Genomic DNA, 25,651 nt, shown 5'->3' on the forward strand with positions numbered 1-25,651 from the left:
AATATTAGGGAGTTGAATGATGTCTCACCTGGCATGTGTTAGGTTATTGAGTCTTGCTGGAACCAGTGTTGTCAATATTTAGGTTTGAATTTTAAATGTTTAGTTGTCTGATTAATCTGTTTGTGTCTTAGAGCAAGAGGTATTTTATGTGGGAGCACACCTACTCTAGTTACTAAATACTTGTGCCAATTCTTATTTGATATCCAGCGTCATTAGAACTCATGGTTGTGCCATCTGTTCTTTTTTTCATCACTTGTTATATGGGTGGTCACATGAATGTGTACTCAAACTGTGTCACAAAATATTCCAAGGAAATGTCAGATGAGGAGATATGGAAGAAAATATTACTCTGCGTACCTAGGCTCTGTTACAAGTGGATTATCTGAATGGCATTTAAACCACTGTTTTGAAGTTAATGGAGTATTGTATAAACTCACAGAGAAATGCTTGAAGAAAATAATGCATGTGCAGTGTATAAGATATGCAAAGAAACTTGTTCTGAAGCTATTGGAACATCAGTGCTCTCGCTAATTCTCAGAACGATATTTATTACTCTTCTATAACAGTTTCATCTTCTGTATGATGCCCTAGGCCAGGTTGATGGGAGTCCTGATGTAGGTTCCCCATGCATTATGGTGGGACTTCTTCTGGGAATGTTCTAAACAGCTGATTCAGGCAGGAGGAAAGACTGCTTTTACCTGCCCCCCTGCTCCCATCCAAGTTAAGGTAGTAGTAAGATATGAAGAATTTTTAAGATATAAAGACTTTCAATGCACTTACTCTGGTGAATAAAACACTTTTTTCCAGGCTTAGTACCACCCATTTGGAACACTGATAACGGTAGATTCTACAAAGCCTGCAGGTGCAAGTGTTTAGTGTTGCTCAGATTATCTTGCCAAAAATCAGTCCTTCTACATAGAAGTTAAACTAATCCTTTGTATCCTTGTAATCCTTGAGGCCTTTAAAATGGCAAAATACTAAAATCTTTTGTTGGGCTGCCTCTAAGGTGTGACAATTCTTATTGTGATTTGGAATCAATATTTGTTCGGTTCAACTGTAGTTACTTCTATTGATCACAAGAGACTTCATACAGTTGTCAGGGAGGGGAGTGTCTTTTTTGTCAATTATTTAAAATTTCACACGTGGTTTTTTTGCTTGATGGTGTGATTTTTGAACGCTGGTCTCAGCAAAACATTGCTCATGAACACTAAACATTTGATCAATGCTATTTTTCTATTTCCCTCACCTGCCTCCTCCCTGCAAAAAGGGTACCTCCTTTTTTAGCATAGGTTCCTCCTGCTACCTTTTATCCTTTTCATCCCATCATTGCCTATGGAAGGAGGTAAAGCGGAAACAAAGACTTTTGTCAGGACTCACTGAGGCACTAAGGCCTGAGTGTATATTGTTAAAGCTGACAAGTGTAGGAGATTGCACGAAGCCTTCTGAAAAAAACTTGAATTATGTTTTCTAATGTGGATCTAGTACAGTAATGCCTGCTTAAAGGCGAAGTAATCAGATTTTTCCAACTTTCATTTCTAGTGATAATTTAAATTAATTGTGGGTTGTGGGTTTTCTTCCTTCCCTAAGCTTTATTGGTATTCCTGTCTTTTTATCCTTGCTTGCAAATACTTTCAAGCTATTTGTGGAAGGGTTCTTAGAATTCTTACAGTCTGTCTTTAGAGTCTTCCCAGTGTTCTGGACTCAAACACTCCTACAGTGGAACTGCTGGACATGAAGATTAGTAAGCTGAGAAAATCATGGCATCTAATTTCCTGGCTTGGCTTTTCATTATAAATAGATGTTGAGCCAAGGATATGGCTGTGATTTGAAGTATAATAATGAGTCTTTCGGGTTTTCTTTATAAAGGGTTGTGGAAAGGGTATTCAGAGCCACAGAATTATCTCTTCAAAGACTGACAGGACCTGATCAAAAGTCTATTGAAAATAATGGGAATATCTCCTGTTCTTTGGAAGTAGTGGTTTCCACAGCATCACTGAGAAGGAAGAGGAAAAATTAGCTGCATGTATAGCATTAGCACAGCATGGAAAAAAAAATAAATCATACACCTTATTAAAAACAACATTGTTAAAATGGAATCTTCTTGTGGTTCTTTCCTCCACTTGAATGGGAAACTTGTCTTGCGGCTTCAGTGTTTTCTGTGTAACCTTCAGGGCTTTTTCTATGCAAAATGGTGTAGAATGGTATTAAAGTGGTATTTCAGAATGGTCTGGTTTTAAAGGGAGTTCGGCGATGTTTAAGTTGCATTACAATAGAGTGGTTGAGTTGATGTTTAGTAACATGGTTAATTAATCTCTTACCTTTTTTTCCTTATTTTAGTAGCTGAAGGGTCCAAATTACAAGACAAGAAAGTCACTTCAGGACAAAGCAACACCGGAACTAAACCAGGTACATCATTCCACGTGCTTCATGTTATAAGGCTGCCTGCCTCAATGGTGTGTGAAAAACAGCTGTCACCTGAGGAACTTTTGTAATGTTTGATTCTCTTATACCTCTCTCACTGTTTCAGTCAAAACTGGTATAAATGACTGTTCATATTTAGCTAGGCTGGAATCTCTGATTGTTTGCAAAAAAGCAAAACTAAAAAAAATATCTACTTTTAGTGTAGTTTAGGAATGAGGGTTGGGAAGTGAGATAAGGCAACAGAAACCACTGTAGTTGCATATGTGTTTGCATGAGAATTATCTGCTGCAGGCAAGGATTTACAGCTTTATATACGTGTTCTTCTGTTCAGTCATTTCTTTACTTGTCACAAAGCATGCCATATTCTGTAATATACTCTATGGAATGGGCAGATGTTTGTCATTACTTCACCATACCCGATTGCTACATTATGTGGATTTAATTCACTGTTCACTTACACAGCTGAAAGTCTATGTACTAAAATGCTTAACGTGGTCCTTGATGCCATAACTCTGTTCCACTTGCATGCTTAGACCAAGATCCAGAAGAGCACTTAAATATCTAAATTCTGCCTGTATTGCAGCTCAGGTACCCAAGCTTAAAATATGCAATTAATAACGATCCTGTATAGATGCCTGAGAAAGCGTAGGTGCTTGTGTTGCTGAGGACTAGGCACGCTGTAAGCAACCCTTTTTCAACTCCTTGACGGCCTGGCAGCTCAGTGGCTGTTTCGTACCGACAGACTCTTTTCTCTGTCCCCAGAAAGGGTACCTTTGGCCTATGTCCCCAGAGGGAAGCAATCCCAGTGCTGTCTGTGTTCCAGTGACACCTCACATGCTCTGGCAGGCAGCGCTGTGTCCAGCACAAAGCCCAGCATTCTTCGCCGCTCTCAATCAGAAAGGCAGTGGGAAAAAGAGGAGAGAATGGAGATAACATTGCTCGCTTCCACAGCAAAAACAGAACTCTTGGCGTTGGACAGCATTCAGTAGCCGCTTTATCCCAGAATTATTCAGTCCAGGTTTTCATTTCTCAGGAGGATGTCCTAGCTGCTCCTGTGTTCCCTTCATCTGTACCGGTGTGGAGAAAGGAATGCAGAATTCCTGGGGCTGGAGAGAGGGAGGGCACAGGCACATGTGCAGGGTTTAGCTCTGCACCCAGTTGGTCGAGTCTGTGCTAAAGAGAGAGTTCCTGAGAGCTGGCAGTTTGTATTTTTTGTTTGGAGTTTTTTTGGCCTTGTTGGGTTTCATTTTTTTTTTCTTTAGACTGCATACAAATTTTGTGTCAAATAGTGTTTTGGTTAAAAACCAAACCAAAGAGTTTGCAGTAGGAATGACAGCAGTCATTATAAACAATGGTGTCCTTGTCTGAACAAATATTAGGAGTCCAAGGTAACTCTAAATGTATGCCCGGCAGTGCAAAGGGAAGAGTTTGACATCCAAGTAATGCATCTTTTCAAATAACACTATGGCTTGCATTTCTTTCTCCTCACAGCACCCCTGTGAACTAACGTACAACCTGGCTGTTGTTTTGCCCTTGATATCCCTTTCAGTTTCTTTAGGATCATAAATTAGCACCCTAGGAATCAAGGGCAGAAGGGAAGCAGCCATTTGTGAGAAGAGATTGAGAGAATTATAGCTGGAAATGAAGAATAGTAGTAGTTTGACTTTTGAAGTCACACTGAGCACAGCTGATAGTTATCTGAGCCGCAGAAGGTGGCTATATATAGTAAGTACATATGACAATTACTAATTTAGCAAAATTACAACCTAATTTCTACAAATGTCAACTGTGCTTAAGAGTTCAGTGAGTATTAATTATATAGAAGATTTGAAAACCTTGCATTTTCCTTTTGTTAATATAATTAGGGACCAAAAATGGTGATATCTCAGTGCTGAATTTCTGCAAAATACCGTTCATAGCTTCTAAGGTCTTTTAAATGAACTAGTAAATTCATAAAAAATAATTTTGAACTCACAGTAAGTGGTGTAAGTTTAGGAAAAAGACTGTTTTTATACATAGTTTAGAGGCTTTTGTACCTATTTCCAGCAATAGGTACAAAATTAATTTCCCATTTATAGAACGATTGCTTATTTGATCTCCTAATATCCCCCTCGGCATAATATTAAGCATTTGTATGTTATGTAAGTGTAGTGAAATGGGTTGCTGAGCGTGAGTTCACATGTATTGCATCATAACCGGACTGCAGCTTCGACAGCAGCAGGTGGGTCTTCCAGCAGTGTTCTCTGTAAGGCTTTGCATATGCCCAGTTATCAATTATTCCTGTAAGAATTGATGAGTTTGTGCAGGATTTGTTGCAGATGACACGTTTCCCATCTCCTTGTGCAGCAACTTAAAGCTATTGCCTGATGATGAATACGAGCAAGAGAGAGTACAAAGTACCTTGTGTGTTTGTCTCGGTATTCCTACCGAATAATAAGAAATGCCAGTCCCCAGGTATTTGCCTGGCGGTTTGTTAATGAGCAGAGACGCGAGAATTAAAATGGGGAGCAGGTCCAGTGAACTTTCTTGTTTTGCCACGATTTGAAGCTATGTACTGAGGATGTCAGCAGATCAGCTGGATTCAGAATGTAATTGTTGGAGGTCAGGCTTGTAGCCAAACTATGAAGAATCATTTTCAAGGCATAGAAAAGACATTTTAATTAACAGTGTAAGATTTTCACCAGTAATGTATGCTCCAGCTTCTAGCAGAGCAAAGGCATTGCTGGTCTGCTACAAAGGTGTTACCCCATCTTTGTGCCAATATTGGTTTAGTTCTTTGTGCTCCCAAATGTATGCAAAATAGCTTGTTACTGAAGACATACTTACACTCTGCATAGCCTGTAACTTAATGTGAATTCTTTAGGATTGTTCTAACATCCTGGGGTGTTGGGAGAGGGGCTCTGTGTGTGTGTGACCACTATCAGGTGTGTGATATAGAAAAAATAATTGGATATCTTCAAAAAGAATGGCAGAGGGCAGCTTTAAAAATGTATTTTATTCCTTCCATTGCTTATAATTAGGAATTCTTAAGGGAGACCTTTTCAGTTTGCCTGTCCATGTAACCCTCCTGCCTCTTTGAAGAATTGCTGCTTCTCCCCAATAGGGAAATCACTTCTCAAGAAAAGGAAAAAAAAAGCTGGAAGGAGAATAGTACATTCTGAAAGAAGCAGGATTTTATGTTATTCCCCAGTGTCTCATCATTCTCTGTCAACTCGATGTTACATTGACTTGGCTGACAGCCCTTGAAGGGAATCCTTGTTTTCCAGGGGAATTCGTATTGAGTGTGCATTATTCCACTAGCACTAATTACTCATGCTATAGAAATTCATGTTTTGTGAATCTCATGTACCAGCCACGAGAGAGAAAGAATATTATTACCCTTTTGACCTGTGTCTGCATGCTGAAGATACTGCATGCAAGTCAGCACACTTTTTAACATCAGCCAGATGTTAATCTACACTGTACGTTGGACAAATCTATGCAATGGCACAGCTAGGCATAGTTTCATAAATGCAGCACTGTGTGCTATTCAACCAACCTTAATGGTTTGATCTGGGCGATGGATTGCCTTTGTCTTTGCTGGTGACTTGTTCACTTGTTGCACCTTTCATTGGGGTTATCGTGTTTGAATGTTCTTCCTACCAACTATGCAATGGTTTTTCACCTTGCAAATCTTACTTTGCATCACTGTTAACGCCGTTAATTGGGGCTGTAGCCTTTGCCCGTTGTTGAGATGATAGTTTTTCACTGATGAGAGTTCAAGAATAATGAAACTGAAGCTAGTTGTCAGTGAACTGTTTCATCCAAGAAATCCTGTCATCCTGATGCAGAAACTTCTGTGAGAGCATGAAATGCACATTACTGATTTTTTCTCTGTTCAAATAACTATTCAAAATCTGTCTCACACATCCTCACCTCAGGGATTTATTTTTGCAGATACCTTTAACCTTATTTTTATGACCCGTTATATTGTTTTGCTAGTAACTTTTTTCATAGGTATGCAGTCTATACACAAATAGGTTGACTTTATGTGTTTTTACAAATTGCTTACTTGTTTATTCACACTGAGTAGTGAAAAGGATTTGTTGTCTTGTTTTTATGTGCACTTCCATAGTGACAGTATTCTAGGTAGTTCTTTATCTTAAAATAATTAAACTGAGTTCCCTTCAATACTCAAATAAATCGAAACATTTCTTTATAACCAGAAATCTTTGACTTTTCTGTGGGGTTTTTTGTTTACTTGTATTTTTATTCAAAGCAGATTTTTTTCAGTGCTTGTTAAAAAGCATAAAATGAACAGCTTTCCAGGTTTAACAGAACAGGGTAAGGATGAGTAGGAAATTAGTTTTGGCAGCATGCTGAGATGAACTTGGATTTTGCTCCGTTTTTGTCTGGAACAGCTCCACTGCTGAGGCTGGAAGTAAGATGGTAGCTGTTTAGCGTTTTGTTGTTTTCCAGAGAACTCACTGAGCAAGTGGTGTTTTTCCAACCAAGCCCAAATTTTTATAGTCAAGCCTGGGCTCTGACACAGATTTTTCATACTATTCTTAGTCTTATTGCTGTGATCCGAGTGGCCAGTTGCAGATATTTTTAAAGAAATTGAGTAGCTAACTTTGAAATGTACAAGGATAGCTGAGGAAACTGTCCTCTTAGCTTACTGGTATTATACCAGTCTATGCATGTGATGTACTGTCTTAACGTGTTTGCCAGAGCATTTGCCAGAGCATAATCCTGCTTTAGCAGGGGAGTTGGACTAGATGATCTCTAGAGGTCCCTTCCAACTCTGAAAACTCCGTGATTCCGTGATCTAACACATGCACACACAAACATCTGTGGAGATCAGTATCCTGCTATCTTCAGAAGCTCAACCAGAACTGCTACAGTGTTTTGCTCCAACCTGTTTTGCTTGGGTATTGATCTTCTTCACTGTCCTGAAATAGAGCTTATTGGGTTTTTTGAGGCAATGCTGGTGGGAAGAGGGTACTGCATTATAATAGAATTTCCTGTGGGTGCATTTTGGAGAGAAGTTACGGAATAATAGGCAGTAGTTTGTCAGAATGCTCTCAAGCAATCGAGTTGCTGTAGGCTTGGAAACAAAACAAAACTTCTTTCTGGGTTTTCGCAGACAGCAGTCAGACTTGGAATTCAGAATTACAACTTAGTCCATTCTTTGGGAGTGTTTTTATATCTTGATAATTAGAATACATTCATAGTTTTTAATTGTTCCATCTTTTTTTTTGTAAGATGGATTTCTGGAAATGTGATCTATTTTGAAAGTAGAATAACTAGAGTTGTTTAATTTTCATTCCCCTAAAAACTCGTTTATGGTACTATTTGATGTTATGTTATATGCCTAATATTTTCCCCCTCTCTCCATTTGCAGATCATCCAACAATACTAAAGGTTGACGACAGGCAACGGCTTGCTAGAGAACGGAGAGAAGAACGAGAAAAACAGCTCGGTAAGGCCTACTCTATATTGTTTTTTTTTATTGTTTGGCTGTTGTTTTTTTTTCAATGGACTATCATCTGCATGCAGTGTTTTTGCCAGTTTGCTTTTAGGAGCATTCAGCAAACTGATTGTGCTAGATATGCAAGAATGTCATTCTAGATACACTATTACATCTTTAAACTAGATCTTAATTCAGCACATCTTGGGATTCATCATTGCTATATCTGTCACATACCTATTACCTTTGTGAATCTGAATGAAGAACGGGTTGATTTCTGAAATCATGCAAGGAAGCTTTACTGATGTGAATGGAAATTTCAAGTTTTAGATTTTTTTTTACCAATTAAGATTAGACTTCTTAATATGTTGAAGGCATCCTTTATTGACATAAAACGGAGTTGCAGAATATGTTGCCAATGTATGGTTTGAATTTTTCTACATAAACTTGGATTTTTGTCAGGTGAAACCTTTAGTAGGCATCAAATAGATGTGCTCAATATCTTATAAAATATCACCTGTGCATGAGCATGCATAATAGTATTCAAGTGAATAGGGAAGGTGAAGGTTACTTAAGCAGCTAGTGATGGGCAGTATACTGAGTGTGGTGGTGGGAGAATTATAGATTTATGTGAAGCCAAATTGATGGCTTTCTGAAAACTGTTTATATGTTTGGCTGCCACAACATTCTGTGGCAATTGGGAGGTTGGGGAACACAAGTATTTCCTCTTATTTTTACACATTCACCCTGATTTCTTTAGATGCTGCGTTGTTCTTATGGCTTGAGAAGCAGAAGATCTTTATTTCCATTTTCTAGCCTCTGTAAGTTTATGGAACTATATCATAACTCCAGCCAGAGTTATGCTGCTTTTTCTAACCTGGAGAACCATGACTTATTGCCATCTAGATCTTAATAGCATTAATATCCTTCCTTCTTTACAGCACCTTATAACATTGTACTAGCTGTGCTAGGGTTATTTTGGAGGGGGAAAAGAAAGCTTTGGTTTTGGCGCGTTTAAGGTGATAACATGACAGGATGTTTGCCAGTCCCTAAAGAGCTGCTCCTGGAGTTGAGGTTGATGGTACGCATAGGCTTAGTTTCTTTGGGTTCCAGAGCAAATGGAGGTTACTGGCCCATTTTAATTAATTTGTCGTAGATGACACTTCCATGTCTTGAATTTATTCTGTTTTCAGGTTCAATCCTTGTATAGTAACAATGCTTTACTCAAGTGCAGAGAGAGATGCTTTCCTTAAGTTTCCCTGAGCTCTGATTTTTCCAGCTATTGATAAAGGAATACCTGTTACTGGAAGGACATGACTTCTGTTGAGAAACGTGTCGTTTTGTGTGACTTATTTTAAAAGCAATTTCAAACTATAGGGTGTTTTTCAGTCGACATGGAATCCTTCATTCCTAAATGGAGAGTTCTCCATGTCCTTGTGATGTATGAGTGTATTGTGTGTTCTTGCATGAAGAATTATTTTGAACTAACAAGAAAATTGAAAGTCACGTTATACTTTCATCTGTGTATTTGTCTTCTAACATGATTTAGGAGCTGTCTCTTGAGATTTGTGTTCCAGTATAGCAAAGCAATGATTTTTACAATGGCATGCGAGTTTCATTTGTTTGGTTTTTTAGTTCAGAACCTAGATAATCAGTCACTCATGTCACGTGAACCATAGCAAAGAAATGCCTAAGCTGTCTATCTTAAACATCAAATTGTATAATGTCGTTACATAAATGTGTCCAATGAAAATTAGAGTTGGATTTTGTTAAAACTGGGACATCAGTCATGCAACAGTAAAGCAACTGAAGGAAGGAATTTATTTGTTTTGGAATTAAGTTGGATTTAAACTTAATTCCTCCCCTTTTGATTCAGGGGATCTGTCAAGTTTAGCAAAGGCTTCTTTTTAAGGAGAAGTTGAGAATTTCAGTCATACCTCAAGTGAAATTATTCTCTGCTGCCAAAAAAAAGACAGTGTTCAGTTCTGTAAGTGTAGAGCTGGTAGTAATCTGTAACAATTTCATCTTGTACTTTCGGCAACTTGAACTGCAGGAACTCTCACTATTTATCTTTTCATGAAAATTAAGTTTTTCGACCCTTCTGTTGAGATCATGTGGAGTACTAGTTTAATAACAATTATGTTTTTTTCATTGGGCAATATTCTGATGCTACAGTAGAATCATAGAATCATAGAATGGTTTAGGTTGGAAAGGACCTTGAAGATCATTGAGTTCCAACCCCCCTGCCATAGGCAGGGACACGTCCCACTAGACTAGGTTGCCCAAGGCCACGTGCAGCCTGGCCTTGAACACCTCCAGGGATGAGGCCTCAACAACCTCTCTGGGCAACCTGTTCCAGTGCCTTACCACCCTCACAGTGAAAAGCTTCTCCCTAATGGTTAATCTGAACCTGCCCTCTTCCAGTTTAAAGCCATTCCCCCTCGTCCTATTACTACGTGTCCTAGTAAAAAGTCCTTCCCCAGCTCTCCTGTAGGCCCCCTTTAGGTACTGGAAGGCTGCAACAAGATCTCACCCAGAGCCTTCTCTTCTCCAGGCTGAACAGCCCCAACTCTTTCACCTCTCCTCATAGGAGAGGTGCTCTAGCCCTTGGATCATCCTCGTGGCTCTCCTCTGGACACACTCCAGCAGGTCCATGTCCTTCTTCTGTTGCGGACTCCAGAGATATGCAGTACTCCAGGTGGGGTCTCAGCAGAGTAGAGCAGAGGGGCAGAATCACCTCCCTCAACCTTCTGGCCACGCTTCTTCTTCTGAAGCCCAGGATACAGTAGGCCTTCTGTGTTGATTTAAGACCTCCTCCTCCTTTAGTTTACTCTCAAGCTTTAATTTCTTTTTTTCAAGTTCCACTGTGCTGTGATAGATGTGGCTTTTACTGTGGTATGATGGGTCAGTATGTGCTCTGCACTCTTGGGGATTTGCTTGCACCTGGCAATGGTAATTTGGCAGTCTTATTTTACTTACCACACTTGGGTGTCTACCTCATTTTAATGAGAGTTCAAAGAGTAGAAAAGATGAGCGCTGTCATTTTTATTGTCTGGATACATATAGCATATGTGTGGTGGGACTGTCGGTATCTGCTGTTTCTTGAGGATCATATTATGCTACCTAACTGAAAAGAATAAAAAGGCTTCTACAAAAAGGCCCCTTTCACCTTAGTATATTCATGTCTAATTATGGAACTATCTTTAGAAAACGTACAAGGCACATGGGGACATGAATGCTATTTTGGCTAATCCCCCTATCAAGAAGGAAGAATTTTTTAGTTCCTTCACTGTAGGAAAGGCATTGCTTTTGAAATGCCATCCCAGCACTTCTGAAAGATGAATTCTGTGGTTTTCTTCTGTGCAACTCATGTTTTCCATGACTAATAAGTTGTATCAATTTGGGGGGGTTTAGCTTTGTTCTTGCCTTTTCACATGGGCAGAAATAAAGGAATTGCTGAGCGGCCATTTGGTAATGTATGTATTATGTTTTGATATGCACAGTCGGACCTTTAAAGGATTATTAGGGTGATCTTACTTGATTCTGTAAATAATGCTTCCAGTGTGTCACTTGTTCTTCAGTAATCATGTTTTCGTTTTGTGCTGGTTTTGCTAGCACTCCTTGCTGCAATGCCTATGCACGCAGTTAATGTTTGCCCTTTAAAATATGAATATTAGATCTCTCTGTGTGAGACCAACTTTCTTGGGTCATGCAAGACAGGAATCCCAAGAGAGGGGGCGGTTGGTGAGGGTGGTAGCTCTCAAATGGGCCTGTTCTTAGAGGACAGAGTGAAGGGAGCTGGCACGCTTCTGGCTTCAGCTTGGCACTACGGTACCTTCGCATGTGTCAGGCTGACCCGCTGGGTTTGGCACGAGAGGTTGTGTGAGACACATGTGTCAGAACCGAGTTGTTTGTGGAGGCAAACATGGTAGATGGCATCGACCTGCTTCTCCATAACTGGAAAGAAAAAACGTGTTTTTCAACAGTGAAAGTTACTGGGATTTTAAAATGGGTTTCATTCTGATAGCCTTAGGTAGTGGCCTAGCAAAGAGGAAGAGTTGGGGATTTCTTGTTTTTTACTTGGAAGTATCTCAGTCCCCGATTCTCGAGAAAACCATTTTAAATCTTACATCTGCGCATGTCTTATCTGCACTAATCCTGCTTGAAGACTGACCTTTTTTTTATCACAATGATGATCCTGACAAGGACACATGGCTCATTTAGTTTCTGGCATTGGGAACAGAAGATAGTAATCTGGCCATCTGACTTAACTCTTCATTTAAGGAAATGTGTTATTAATCTTAGTTTTTAGAATATGTCTGAGTTTCAGGTTGGCTAAATCCATTAAATTCTTAATACTTACAATGCATAAGCATTAAAATAGTATTTTAAAGATCACATTTTGCTACGAATTCCTCTCCCATTTGAAAGTCATCCTTGGCAAAATGTCACGTTAATAAAAAACAAAAATTACTTTTTTTTTTTCATGTCAGTGAATTTCTTCTGGCTTATTCTGTTCTCTGGCAGTTGGGAACAGGACTTTATCTGACATTTCCACAGTCAGAAGCCCAGCAGAAGCTGGGAATCAGTGACCCTAGTGTATAAATCATTTTGGGATGTTCTCAGAGGACTTGAATGTTAGAAGGGTTTATAAGACAAGAAAACAATTTTAAAGGAAGATCAGTTTAAACATTTCTGTGCTGAATGTCCCTCAGCATGGTTACCGGGGAAAGGTTGGCTTAGAAGATCTAACAGTAACTTCAGCTTTAATTACAGCTCTGAAGTTCACCTTTTAATTCATTCAGTCAGCCATTTCTGTGGCCTAATGGAACGTCCCCATTTTTAGGTATGGTTAAAGCATCACTGATCCATTTTTCTGCTAATGCAGCAAGGAGGCGATCACAGCCTCAGAGCGGAGCTGGCAGTGAGGAAAGGTGAAACAGCGGTCAGATGAGAAGGCTATTGCTGAGGTCAGTGCTCTGAAGTCAGAAAAGATAAAGGCTGGAAAGACTGACAGAGACTATAGGATCTTTCCTCAGGTAAGCTCTCTGTCCAAGGTGGACACCTAAGGCAAGTTGAGAAAGGGCAGCACTAGACTGATCTGCCTTTAAGTAGGCAGTAAACCAGAAGGAAAAGGACTAAAGTGAGAGACAGAAGAAGGGACAGTAAAAGAAGAGCTGGGGGGGACCTCCCTTTGCTTCACATGGATAAACAGAAAATAGAGGCTTTGACACTTAATGCACGCTCTCCCTTCCCTCACAGCCTAAAACCCCTGCAAAGAATGGCTCTCTGTCTGTGGGCAAGAAACTACAAAATGATTTCCACAAAAAGAAACGTGCATGGTTTGCAGTTAGCATCTCCCACATAGAAGTAGATACTTCTAGTGTAAAATTGATTGGTTTCAAGCCTTATGTGACTCTCAATACTGGAATGTTTCTTTCTTGATTGACCTTGTTTTCTTTTGCTTTGTTACTCACTTCAGAGGTGCCAGAAATATAGCCTTAATTATGTTGCTTTATAATCTAATCCAGCATCACTAGTTTGCAAACAAGCAGAAAGTATTAACAGCACGTCCAGGGCTCAAGTTATAAATCTTGGTTTTATGCTCTAATTTTGTGCCCTTGTATCACATGACTGTGTTCAAATGTATAGATTGTACTAAGTAATGAGATAGAACAAGGGTCTTTGTATTTTCCAGCTTTAATGTGAACGTTCCTGTGACATTTAAGCTTTCAGCATGCAGGTACTATTTGAACAATGACCAAACCTTCTTTGAATGATTCTTGCATGTTGTCAGACAATGTGGGTTATTATGAGGGAGAGAAGTATCATGAAGTTCTTAAGGCGTAGCCCCCAGAAAAAGCCTTTTCACTGGACCGTACCCATACTGGAGTCCAGCATTGGCTCAGCACCAGGCGGCATAGCTCTTAGTGTAGCTTTTGGAGGAGCCTTCATAAAAGTAGGTATTTTCCCCTTCCACATCCTGCAAATCAGCTGCTCTTCCAAGTTGATCGGACTTTTTAGCGATATCTTCTGTCTCCTGTAGGCTTGTCTGCTGATTCCTTCTATCAGCAAGCCATTTGGGGTGGGGGTGTGTGGGGGTGTGTGTGTATGTGTGTGTGTGTGTGTGTGTGTGTGAGAGAGATATGAAACATGGCTTGTTGTGCTTCTAGAAGCACACCTATGTATTCAGAATAGGGCTTAATATCCCTAATTTTTACGCTAGGCAAGGTTTTTTTTAACCCTTGAGTAAACTTCAATTTTTACCCTAGACTACAATTTGTTAATTTCTGACTTGGGGTAGCAGGAAAAAAGTTTCTGCAAATTCATAAACAGGGCCACGAGAATGAAATAAAAAGATGTTATTTAAAACTTTTTATTTTTCCTGAAGATACCATCATATATCTAAGGACACTAATTATGCCACTGTATGCACCTACCTTGTAGACAGTAAAAACCAGGCCCTTAAGTTCATGCAAGAATGTCAGTAGTGCATACAGGAAACAGTGAAAACAAAGGAGATATCTCCTTTGATTCTTTAATAAGAGAAAATGTAGGAATTAACACTTAAACAATTAAACCTTAAAAGATTATTTCCCTGTCTGTGGAAAAAGTTAAATTCATGAAAACAGATATTATACTTTTTCTCAGAAAACAGATCTATCATAAGTCATGATTTTATGTAGTAGTTAAATACTTGGTCCAAGCATAAACTTAGTAGCTTCCTCATGCTAAGATGGGTATATATTGTCTGCTACCTTTTGCCTGTAACTTAAAGGTGATTTGTTTGAAATCAGACCTGTTTCTTTTGTTATAATTTATTCCAGCCTAACACTTCCATTTGCCTTGGTAATCCGTCACGAATGTGTGTTTCTGTTATTCACTTCTCTATCCTTATCAAAGAGTATGATTTTTATCATCCTTTCTCTTGAGGAGCAGAAAGTTGAAGATAGTGTTCTGTCCAGAGGTTTAGCAATCTGATTGTCTTCCCAGTAGTGAGAGGGCATGTGAAAGATCACTCTTACATACCAAAGCATAAAAATGTTTTCAGCCTTTCTCTTTCTGAATTTAGCCTTGAAAGTTCAAATATACCATTTTCATTACTTCTCTAAAGAACATAAAGCCTATGGAAACCACCACAAATAATGCACCAAGGAGGTCTAACAATTTACATTAATGACAGAAAGAACAAACAATATCCATGTTTTTTATAGGCAAATTAATATTCCAGTGACATCAGTTAAGAAAATTGGGATTTTTTTTAATAACTATTCTTTGCTTCTCTTAATTTCTTATATCCTTCATGAAGTGCTTTATTTTCAGTAGAAAATTAAAGAGCCTTTTCATGCTGGGTTGCCATTGTAAGCAAATTCCAGGCACAAGAGATCCAGATGATCTCGGGATCCGTGGACGTCTTTTGGCTCACAACAGTGGCTTGTCTTGGTATGATCATTAGAGTATGTACATAAGTGACTACTGAATAAAAGCCAGCACGCTGCAGCTAGATGGACTTTCAGCAGGTATGTGCTACTGAGCTCCTTATGAGCTCTTAGCTTTTTCAAAGAGAATGAATTTTTCAAAACTTGTGCAAAATGGTTTGATCAAGATCTATTTTTGAACAACTACGTTATTTGGGTTACTTGGTGTGTTCAGGGTCTATGTAACAGGGTGTGTGCACTCTTACTTTTTTTAAATTCGTTTGTATAGCACCATGGTGACAGGATGCTGTAAGACTAGAGCATTTCCGATGTGAACGTAGGTCGAACTTTGATTGCAAACATATGATGTTGCATGAGGGAACAATCTAGTTCCACTCTTGAATGGTTAGCTAGGGATGCTAAAGTTTATAACAAAGATCAAATTATGCAAATTTTGCATGCAATAAATGAAATGGACTTCAGATATACTTTTAAGAAGAGGATAGGGAATGATTGTCTTTTTTTTTTTTTTTTTTTCCTCTTTTTTTTCTCCCCAAGATCCATTTCTGTGACATCTACAGACACACAAGTAATGAAGATTGGAAATTAAATCTAATTGTTATAGGTTGTGCATGTTAGAATAAAATAAGTCCATAAAATCACATACCTTTTTAAAGTTAAAGTATTACAAGCTCTGCGTCTATACGTGTCTGTGTAATGCTGTCCTCAGAACTGAAACAAACCCTCTAAACATTCCTGTATCATAAATGAAACCTAACAGTAGACTCAAATAGGAAACAATTTTGAAGATGAAAACTAGCAGGAGAAGCTTCACAGGAAGTAATTATACAGAAAGGGAGAGTAATACCATATCCTCCAGCAACGGCATTTAACAGTTAATTAGCATTACTGCAGTCTAGCACTAATGACCAATTATTTGAGGAAAAAGAGGATGCTAAAAACCTAGGCTTGAAATGGGAAAAAAATGATTAAAAGTATTGTGTTGTTCACAGTGTATTATTAGTAAAGTTCTGTTGAAGATTGATTTTATGAAGTAAAATATTTTACTTGTTCAGGCCTGTACACTCAAGATCCGAGTGTCTCTGTCCTTCCTTCTGTGTACTCATGAGTAATAGGCATTATTTCCCAGCCTCACTGTGCCTGTTGTGAAACTTCTGTCTTCAGATGGGTGTCCAGTATACAGTAATTGTTTCTGTTGATGGAGGAGAAAGAATTCATTTTTGGAGAAAATACATCCTAAGCTAGGAGGATGACTTGTCAGAGAAACAGGAATGTGATATTGGCTCAAAACAGAACCACAGAGATCTTTGAGACAAAAACTTTTGAATTTAATGTGTGTGGAATTAGGCAACAACTGAGAGCTTGAGGTGGAGGCTTTCATAAATCTATGAAATACAGAGAAGCCGTATTCTGTAACCTTCCTTTTAGGTGTAGGGTGGGTTTGAATTAGTCTGGTGTCAACAAAGTGAAATCAACTTCTCTGCACGTATTGCATTGACCTGCTGTCAAATTCAGCAAACTATTGAGCTGGGTCTTGTTTCAGAAGAGCTCAGGCAGGCTGTGCCGCACTGCCCAGCAGTCCCCTTTCTGCCCCAAGGCTTCCTCTGGTTCCAGAACCCCCTAAACCCACTCGGCAGCATGTCTGCTTACGCGTCTGCCCGGGCTGATCAATCTCCACTAGCACCAGCTGCAGCTAAGAGTATTGGAAGAAAAAAGGCATGGCAGCAACCTGGTTTTAACCAGATTGTTTCCTTGGTCCGTCTGATCTCAGTCCCATGAGCAACATTGTCAGCATGGGGAGGAGGGCAAATGCTGCTTCTTTTGCTATCAGCCAGCACTTCAGTTAAAATGGTCATGAAACCTCACCAAAATGAGTGGAAGTTAATACAATTTTTAAATATGTGTCTTTTGAATAGGGAGATCTGAAGTGGTCCTATCCTGTAGTAATAAGTGTTAACTGTATCTGAAATTTTCATCAAAGATTCAGGAGAAAGGAGGAGTTAACATGAAATATTTGCAGTGCAGAATTCGAAGAGTAATGATACTCTTTATCCTTTTCCCCTTTAAGTGTAAGCACTTCAGAAATGTCTTTTGCCGGTTTTAGATGGTATTAAAAAGAAGAAGTTTTTTTGTTGTTGTTTTTTTTTTAAAGTAGTCAGTTAAAGTTAACTGGATTTCTGCTTTTAGAGAATGTTATCCTCATCTGCTGAAGAAAATAAGATAAATGCGCATAAAGTAAGTGGAAAGAACAGTACAGTTCACTGATGTGGCTGCCTATTCTTGGGCTGACCCTGTTCTGCAATCCAACTGTGTAGAAGCTAATAGGAAGAGCAAGCTTTTGCAAAAATCACTGCCTTTCTGGTGACAGGCTGACAGCAGTTCTGCCCAAGGCATTGGTTTGCGATGTCGGACTGTTAAGCAGAAGGCAAAGACAAAAAGACGGGACGGTCCCTCAGAGGTGACGTGTCTTACGCTTCGGTTGTTCAGGATGTAATCCAAATTGTTGGAAAAGGTGGGCTCAGTCTGAGGGCCCAGACTGAGCCCTTTGCTCGGTCTTCTCTGGACCTGGGCAATAGAAAGGCAACATCACGAGTGGTCTTATAGTCCCAGGAGAAGGGTAGACCTTAGTGAGAGTCATCTCTCTGTCCATCCATTCTCTTGGTGAACTATTGCCTCCCAAGAAGAGGCAGCAGCCACATGTTTCTGGTTTACAAATTAAATTAGTCTTGCCTTTGGAACACCAATTTTGCCTCTACTTAGTTATGTTATAAGGCTTTAATACAGAAGGAGCCTTTGCAGACTTCACTTGTCCTAGAAGCTGCTTTTTCTGACAGATTCTGCTATTTTCTGCCTTAGTCTACAGTTCAAGTCATTTAACTAACTTAGCGTAGAAAAGTATTGCTATAAATCTTCCTATAAATCTTGCATTAGTATTTAATATTTTTAGGTGTCACTTCTCACACCTTAGTAATTATCTAAACAACTGTACTATTCCTTGCTATTGTAATTATTCTAGCTATGATTGTTAAATTTCCTGCTAACATCTTGCTGAGCTTTCACCCGTCTCGCCAAGAGGGCGTCTTATGGTTGTTTGTAGCTGCTGAACAAACCTCTCTCTGCTAGTTTGCATACCACAGCAAAGCTAAACATGCTCTCTGCATTTCCCAGCAAAGTATTTGATATCTGAAATGGTACAGAGCTGTTTTCTTAAGGGAGATACTCTACATACGAACTGGTCTACTCAGGGTAGAGATTTCTTGTGAGACTGCGTATGCAAGTACCTAAGGTTTACAGTTCAATCTAAGTGCTTTATTAGGCGAGGGGGGATTTGGTTGAGTAGGCAGGAAAGTGCAGACGAGCAGTTTGGTGAAGGTGATCCTAGTGTCATAAGAAGTGATTGCAATGTCTGCTCTGAACACCTAGAAGCATTTGGGGTTTTTGGTTTTGGTATGTGGTTGTGTCAACACAAATACCTCTGCTAATTGAAGGCTGGAGTTGCTGTTGTAGAATACATGATTATAAAAGTAGGCCCCCTTTTTTTCCTTTTTTTTTTTTCTTTTCTTTTTTTCCCCGTGTTGAATTTAAAAAATACTGTCTCAGACTTTGGTAGAGAATTTCCTTACATTGCTGGCCTTGAAAACTGAAAGTGTTTTTGACACTTTGCTGTCCTGGTTCCCTGTTGCTGCTGTGTTATCAATGAGCTCCTTCTGTGTATGGTTTTCTAATGTGGTTCTCGGTGATGTTTGTCTCGTGACCTTCATATGCATGTCTTCCTGCACTCCCATCTGTCTGTTCATGAAGATCCAGAGGCATCAAATGTCTGGGATTTTTAAAAAGCAAGTAACAGGCTTTTTTAGAACACACAAATTTCTAGGACCTGAAGCTTTTAAGACAGCAATGGTGAGAGGTCCAGAGTATCACATATAAATAGTTTCATGTGGACTACAGTTTGAGCCCACGTTTCACACAGTACCTTCATGAAAAATCAGACCCTGACGGGGAGCAAAATTTGTGTTGTGTAGTGCTTCTTGATTTGTGTCGATTAGCACTTCTGAAACGCTGTTTGGAGCTCTGCATCGGTAGACTTAAATGACAGGTGAAAGTTCACCTTTAGACTGACTTCTTTGGTGGGTAATTTGTTTCCTTCTGGTCAGCTGTTGGTACGGCTAACAGTCCAGGTGTTAGAATTGTCATCTCAGTCACTTCTGTCGTAAGAGATCTGTATTGATCAGTAAAGGTATATAGTGGTAATAGTTTTTATCTTTCTTTTTATTATCTTTCATTTTGCAGCAAAAGATCACAGAGAATTATCATGGTTTGCACCACAGAAGTGTGTTCACATATATCTGACTTAAGTATTTAGGTATTTCGCAGAATCTCCTAGATTGGAAAAGGCCTGTAAGATCACCTAGGCCAATCATTAACCTAACACTGACAAGCCCAACACTAAACCATGTCCCTGAGCAATACATCTACATGACACTTAAATACCTCCAGGGATGGGGACTCTACCACTGCCCTGGGTAACATGTTCCAATGCCTGATGAGCATTGGAACTAAAAAACCATGCTTTTTTCCACATAGAAACTATATGCTCAAATAACTATTTACAGTAGTAATTGATAGTAAGTAAATTGAGATGAAATGAATGTGTGACCGGGGTACACAATGTTTTAATATGTGAGGAGAGAGAAGGACATGTCTTCTTAAGAAAATGAGTTCAAAAGTTTTTCCATTTAACTTGGTTATTCAAATTGTATTAAAGACTTCATCACATATAGTATGTTAATACTTTTATTTCTGATTTTTCTCACAGCTGCAAGAGAATCCATCTGGTTAGAAAGAGAAGAGAGAGCCCGGCAACATTATGAAAAACACCTAGAGGAACGCAGAAAGAAGCTAGAAGAGCAGAGATTAAAGGAAGAGAGAAGGCGAGCTGCCGTAGAGGAAAAGCGAAGGCAGAGAATAGAAGAAGATAAGGTAGGAATGAGCGTCATGAAAACACTTTTCAGGTTGCTTTTACCATAAGATACGGTACTATCAAACTGTTTCTTGAAGAGTTGATGGAAAGAATGCGACATAAGCCATAGTCAGCATGAGAGATTGTGTGAAGGAGCATTTTCAGACTTACTTGAACAGATACCACTTTTAAAGTGCCTTTTATGAATCAAACACAGCTAAGTTGAGCATGTCTGGATTAGAGTATATGGCACTGCAGAAGCTCATGCAGAAAAATACAAATTGGGTCAGTTTTGTATGGTTATCTGTTAATTCTTTAGCCATTCACTATAAAGGTAGCTAAATATTAGTTGCCTTAACAAAACCTTTAGGAAAGTGAATGTGTAATGAAATATGCTCTTGGGTGATTTGCCTCAGTTAAGCTGGGCACTACGTGTAGTGTGATCCTACTTAAGTCAGCTCATCCTTGTGGGTTTTTGTTTCCTCTCTCCGATGGTTCTAGTATTGAGAAGGTGGGAGATACAAGGTGTGAAGTAGCCCTAGGGTGTGTTTGTGTAGTGGCTGCCGTAACAGGGCCACTGTTTTTTCTCTACAGTTCTGCAGGTCTCAAACAGATCTTACCTTTTAAAAATTACAGTTAATATTTAATATATATTAAATAAAGTTAACTTACTTATGGCTTAATTACTGCTTAATCCTATTGTAGAGTTAGAACGGTTCATCTGAGTGTGTGTCTTTGTAGGCAGCACATAAGCTTGAACACAGCTGCAAGACATCTGCTAGGTTTGGTCCATGTGGAGGGTAACAGAGTTTGATGAGAAGATTTAAATTAAAAACCCAATAGTATCCAAATGTGTTATCCTGTTGTACTTAAGGAACGACATGAAGCTGTTGTACGTCGCACAATTGAAAGAAGCCAGAAGCCAAAACAAAAGCAAAACAGGTGGTCCTGGGGAGGAACACTACATAACCGCATTAATAACACAGGTAAAGAGGGAGGCTTGGTTTGCTAGCCAGTTTCCCTGCCCTACCAGTTAACTGGAATTTACTTTGCTTCTGTTAAAAGGAAGGATGATTCAGTGTATGCTGGTTTAAATTCTTTGCTCTTGATCATCTTATTGCTAGCAATGGCATGTTTCTGACATTCTTGTGTAGCAAAAAGATACGGAGAAGAAATCTGAACAAAAGTTAAAACTTGTTTTGGGAGTTGACTAATTCTGTAACTATCTTGCTACAGCTTCTTGCTTCTGCTGCTTTGCTGTTTGTGCGTCTACGTATGGGTGTGCTTCTGCTGTGTCAATCTTGTGATACAAGCTGCTGTGTGCAAATGCTAAGTATTGTGGCTTAAAATTAGGTCTGGTGGAAATGACCAAATACTGAGATTAAAACAGACACAAGGAAAAAAAGAATCTTCTTTGTAATAAGCTATCTGTACCTTGTACAGATATTTTGGGAGATGGAAGTCCTTTTTTCCCCCCCTAGAAAAACTTAAGATAGGCAAATTAAGTTTAAGTGAATTTTAGCTATATGCTTTTTTCTCAGTTATCTTCTCTAACTTAATCTGCCAATCATTAATGTGCATATGCCCTGTTAAATATGACTTGAACCCAAAAAAGAGAACTTGTCCTTCATTTCTTTCACCAGAAAGTGGTGCTTAGAATCCTTCTCTTCCTGCTCTAATGTATACATTTCAATGTGTCCAACCTTTCAAGGAGGAAAAAAGAAAAGAATGGTCTGAAACCTTGGTCATCTATGAGTTCAATAAACAGTTATTTTTCATAAAAGGTTACTTTTTTGCTTAACTCTGTATAACTTATTTAATTTTTATTTTCTTTACTGTGAAAAATCATTGTCTTGCATTCTGTCCCTAGGTTATTTTTTTGAATCATCATTCACCTTTCTCGATTTAGCAGGCCTGGAGCACCACTTCAGATCTCTGGGTGGTGCTAGAAAACCTGGTACATAATTGCTGTGGTTTGTTGGTTCCTTTACCCATAGCTAGTTCTCAGGAAATGAGATCATCAGTAACTAAACCACCCTCATGTAGTTGCAATGCATGCTTAACATCATGCCGATAGATTAGAACTGTGGTTAGTACCAGATTTTTTCATTAATATTTGTTTTTACTATGGAGAGTTACTACTGGCTGACTCTAAAGATTTGGCACAACTCACGGAAATGAAGCATAATATTCTGTCTACTGGAATTCAAGGAGACTGAATTTGAATATTTTCTAAATATTTAGTCTTTTCTAAAACCCTTTTGGTATACCACATGTACACAGGATTTACAATTATTTTCCACATGAACACAGAATATAACCAGCTGCACTGGGTGATGTGTTGCTCGTGGATACTTTAATTCTTTTTATAGAACAAAGAAACCAGCAGCCTTCTAGGCAATGGATTGCATTTGGCCTATCCTACATTTGTAGGATTCATATTGTCAACACTTACACGCAAATCTTCATGCTGAATTTAATTCATTTAAATAATGTTCATAGACACAAAAGAAATGTTGGCATCCCAAAGGCAAGAGGTGATTTTCATATTGTCATCTGTCATCTTCAGAAACTTATTTTAGGCAGTGCATCCTGTATGCCAAATATAGAAACTTTTTTTGCTGTGCTGATATACTGTATGTTTTCTCAGCTATAGATTAGATACGAGATCAAAATCCTCATCCCGTTCCCACAAATACTGTTCTGACAAAGATCTGTGACAGCTGAAGCCTGAGTATCCTGTCGCCAGTACTGACTGTCACACAACACTCTTCAGTAGTACCCCGTAGATCAATGCGAGATAATCCTGCCAGCCTACAGAGGTCTTGTTCTTAGCAGTAACATTTAGATTTCTCCTTAAAACCCTTTTGTGAGTTTTATCCCCCTTTCAAGTACCCGGTTTGCTGGTTCTATGCCCTCACTGAGTCATTCAAGCATTAGACAAAGGGAGCAAATAACCACAAGGGGTAGGGGACAATCTTTCTTTGCCCCAACTAGTTCTAGTGACTCCTATATAGTTCATAGATCTGGGGAGAGTAAAGTTATTTTTCATGCACTGTATTTCTATGATTTTTTTTGTACACAGTGAGTATACTTTAATCCAGTAGGTCAGAACAGGTAAATTCAATGTCAATGTACTTGTCATAAATAAACAATTGCAGATAATATTTCAGCAACATCCTCCTTAATGTTGTCAGTGCCCTGAGTTTGTATCTGCTTCCAAAACAGTATGTGGACATATTTTTGCACGCAGAAAATATGAATCAGCAGAGCATTTAGGCATATGCTCAAGCCTCGTTGCATTTCAACATGGTTGAATGCTTTGCTGAGTAGTGCTGAGGTTCAGTACCTGCTAAAATGTAAGCAAAAGCAGAACTGACTCTCCCAGCATCTTCTGACATTCAGATTTCCAAATGGTAATTTGCAATGGAGGACATGTAGTTGATGCATGTAGCTGATGCACGTAGCTTTGTTGGTTTGTTTTGGTTTTTTTTAGAGAACAGAAAGCATGTAGCTGGCCCGTTCAGCTCATTCTTCCTCTTCTGTCATTGCTGGCAATCTTCATGTGACACACACACACACGTGCACAAAGTGTGTGCGATCTGTGTTCTTCAAATAACCGTCACCCTTCAGTAGGGTGCGGATGCTGACTCTGCAGCGGTTGCACAGGCAAATGATGTAATACTGCTTTAAAATGCACAGAACCTAAAAGAAAAAAGAACCGTTTAGTGCTGTCTACAAAACGTGTGCATTACAAGTAGTCTCTAGCCTTCCACAGAGACTCATTTTCTTTATCTGCTAAGCTCTGTGCTCTTTTGGACTGACTAACTACATCTTCATTCATAGCAGGTAGAAAATGACTCTGTGGTGGGAAGTTTATCACTTATACATAACTACAGGTTTTTTAACTCAATCTTTTAATGCCTTTTGTGCTTCCCTTGTGCCCTAGTCTTCCCATAATCTTTCAGCATTGTAGTATCAAGATACTGACCTTTTGCCTAGTAATAGTGCCCTGTCAAATGTCATCTTTTGTTCAGGTGCTAAGGGTTTTTTTTTATTAATAACCTGACCTTTCCAAGCATGTTGGTCCTTCCTTGAAGCTTTCTACTGGAAGTCATGAGCAAGGTTTTTCTGAGAATATTGAAAGGAACAAGGAAATACCATCTTGTCTACTAGGCCATCTTTCTGTCCCCTTCAGATCCTCCATTAAATCCTTGGATTGCAACCTGGTTGAATGATAATCAATGAACAAAATATTTTAAACATTTGAAACTGAAATTAAATGGTTTTGTGCCCAGTCTTTGAGTCACCTGTACAACGTCTGCTGAGAAGTCCATTCTATTTTGAAAGTTCTTGTGGTAGAGCAGGAGTGACTTAGTCATGTTTTCCTCCTCCCACTAGTGAGCTAGGAACTTGCACTACTGCATGTGGGCTGTCAATTAGCATTATCTCCATTTGTTTTAGATCCAGACAGGCGATCTGTTTCAACAATGAACCTTTCGAAACATGTTGATCCAGTCATTAACAAGCGGCTCTCCTCCTCATCTGCAACATTACTAAATTCTCCAGACAGAGGTACAGTTTCAAAGAGGAAAAAAAAAAGAGCAAGAAAGAATGTTCTATAGTGATGTATTACTTTGCACATAAAACAAGCTTCTGAAGTCGTTTTCCGTACTTCATCTAAGTGGGAGTGAAAAGACTTCAAATGTGAAAAGTAAATGGTTGAACATTTTTTCCTGTGAGACTATATATTTCTTGTTTTTTAAAACAAGAGAACTTGCCTAAACAATCTTATTTCAGCAAATGATAAAAGCAGTGCTTCTGTCAGGTTTTTAGTAAATGAGGTACAACTATTGAACAACGCTCCATAGTGCATGCAATCATGTGTGACCTTTTATTTGCGTTAGGCCATTTTGTCATTATTTTGTTTTCCTTTCTTCTTTGGTGGTAGTTCTTGAATATCTAAGAACATGTTGCATGAAGCTTTCAAGCCGTTATTTTAGTACCATTTCTGATTATTTTTATTGAAGATGTATGGGTGTTTTTCATATGGTCTGTTTATTGACTTTTTTTGTGTACAGTTACTTTTCAAAGATTGCTTCATTTCAGTGTGTGTTTTTGATGTTTACAGCTGCACAAATGATAAACAATCAATCTTTTAAAAATTAACATAGCTGAATTGCTGCCTCTGTTCTGAGGATTTGTAAGATTGAAGAATTGAGCTTAAAGGAGTTTTATAAAAGAATGTCTCTTGTATAACTTGTACAAAAAGCTTTACAGAAAAATACTTGGTAGGGATTTTTTTGTCCTCTACCGAGAATGAGAAGTTCTGTCCCGTTTCAATCCAGATAAATGCATGGTTTCAAAAACAATGTTTAGAAT

At 38.8% G+C, this 25,651-nt stretch overlaps 1 protein-coding gene across 1 annotated transcript in view; it reads left to right on the forward strand.

Moving 5' to 3' along the window:
- MAP7 (microtubule associated protein 7) overlaps positions 1 to 25,651 on the forward strand; it is a gene marked incomplete at its 5' end in the record, with an annotated part of 108,590 nt that overhangs the window by 52,308 nt on the left and 30,631 nt on the right. Inside the window, 6 exons of the mRNA XM_082481073.1 lie at positions 2,338 to 2,406; positions 7,805 to 7,882; positions 20,126 to 20,289; positions 21,144 to 21,255; positions 22,140 to 22,226; positions 24,734 to 24,844. Of these exons, the coding sequence (XP_082337199.1) occupies positions 2,338 to 2,406; positions 7,805 to 7,882; positions 20,126 to 20,289; positions 21,144 to 21,255; positions 22,140 to 22,226; positions 24,734 to 24,844 (621 nt within the window). The remainder of the gene's footprint in view (positions 1 to 2,337; positions 2,407 to 7,804; positions 7,883 to 20,125; positions 20,290 to 21,143; positions 21,256 to 22,139; positions 22,227 to 24,733; positions 24,845 to 25,651) is intronic.

The sequence above is a fragment of the Vanellus vanellus genome, assembly GCF_965231255.1.
Source record: "Vanellus vanellus genome assembly, chromosome: 3".
Lineage (NCBI taxonomy): Eukaryota > Metazoa > Chordata > Aves > Charadriiformes > Charadriidae > Vanellus > Vanellus vanellus.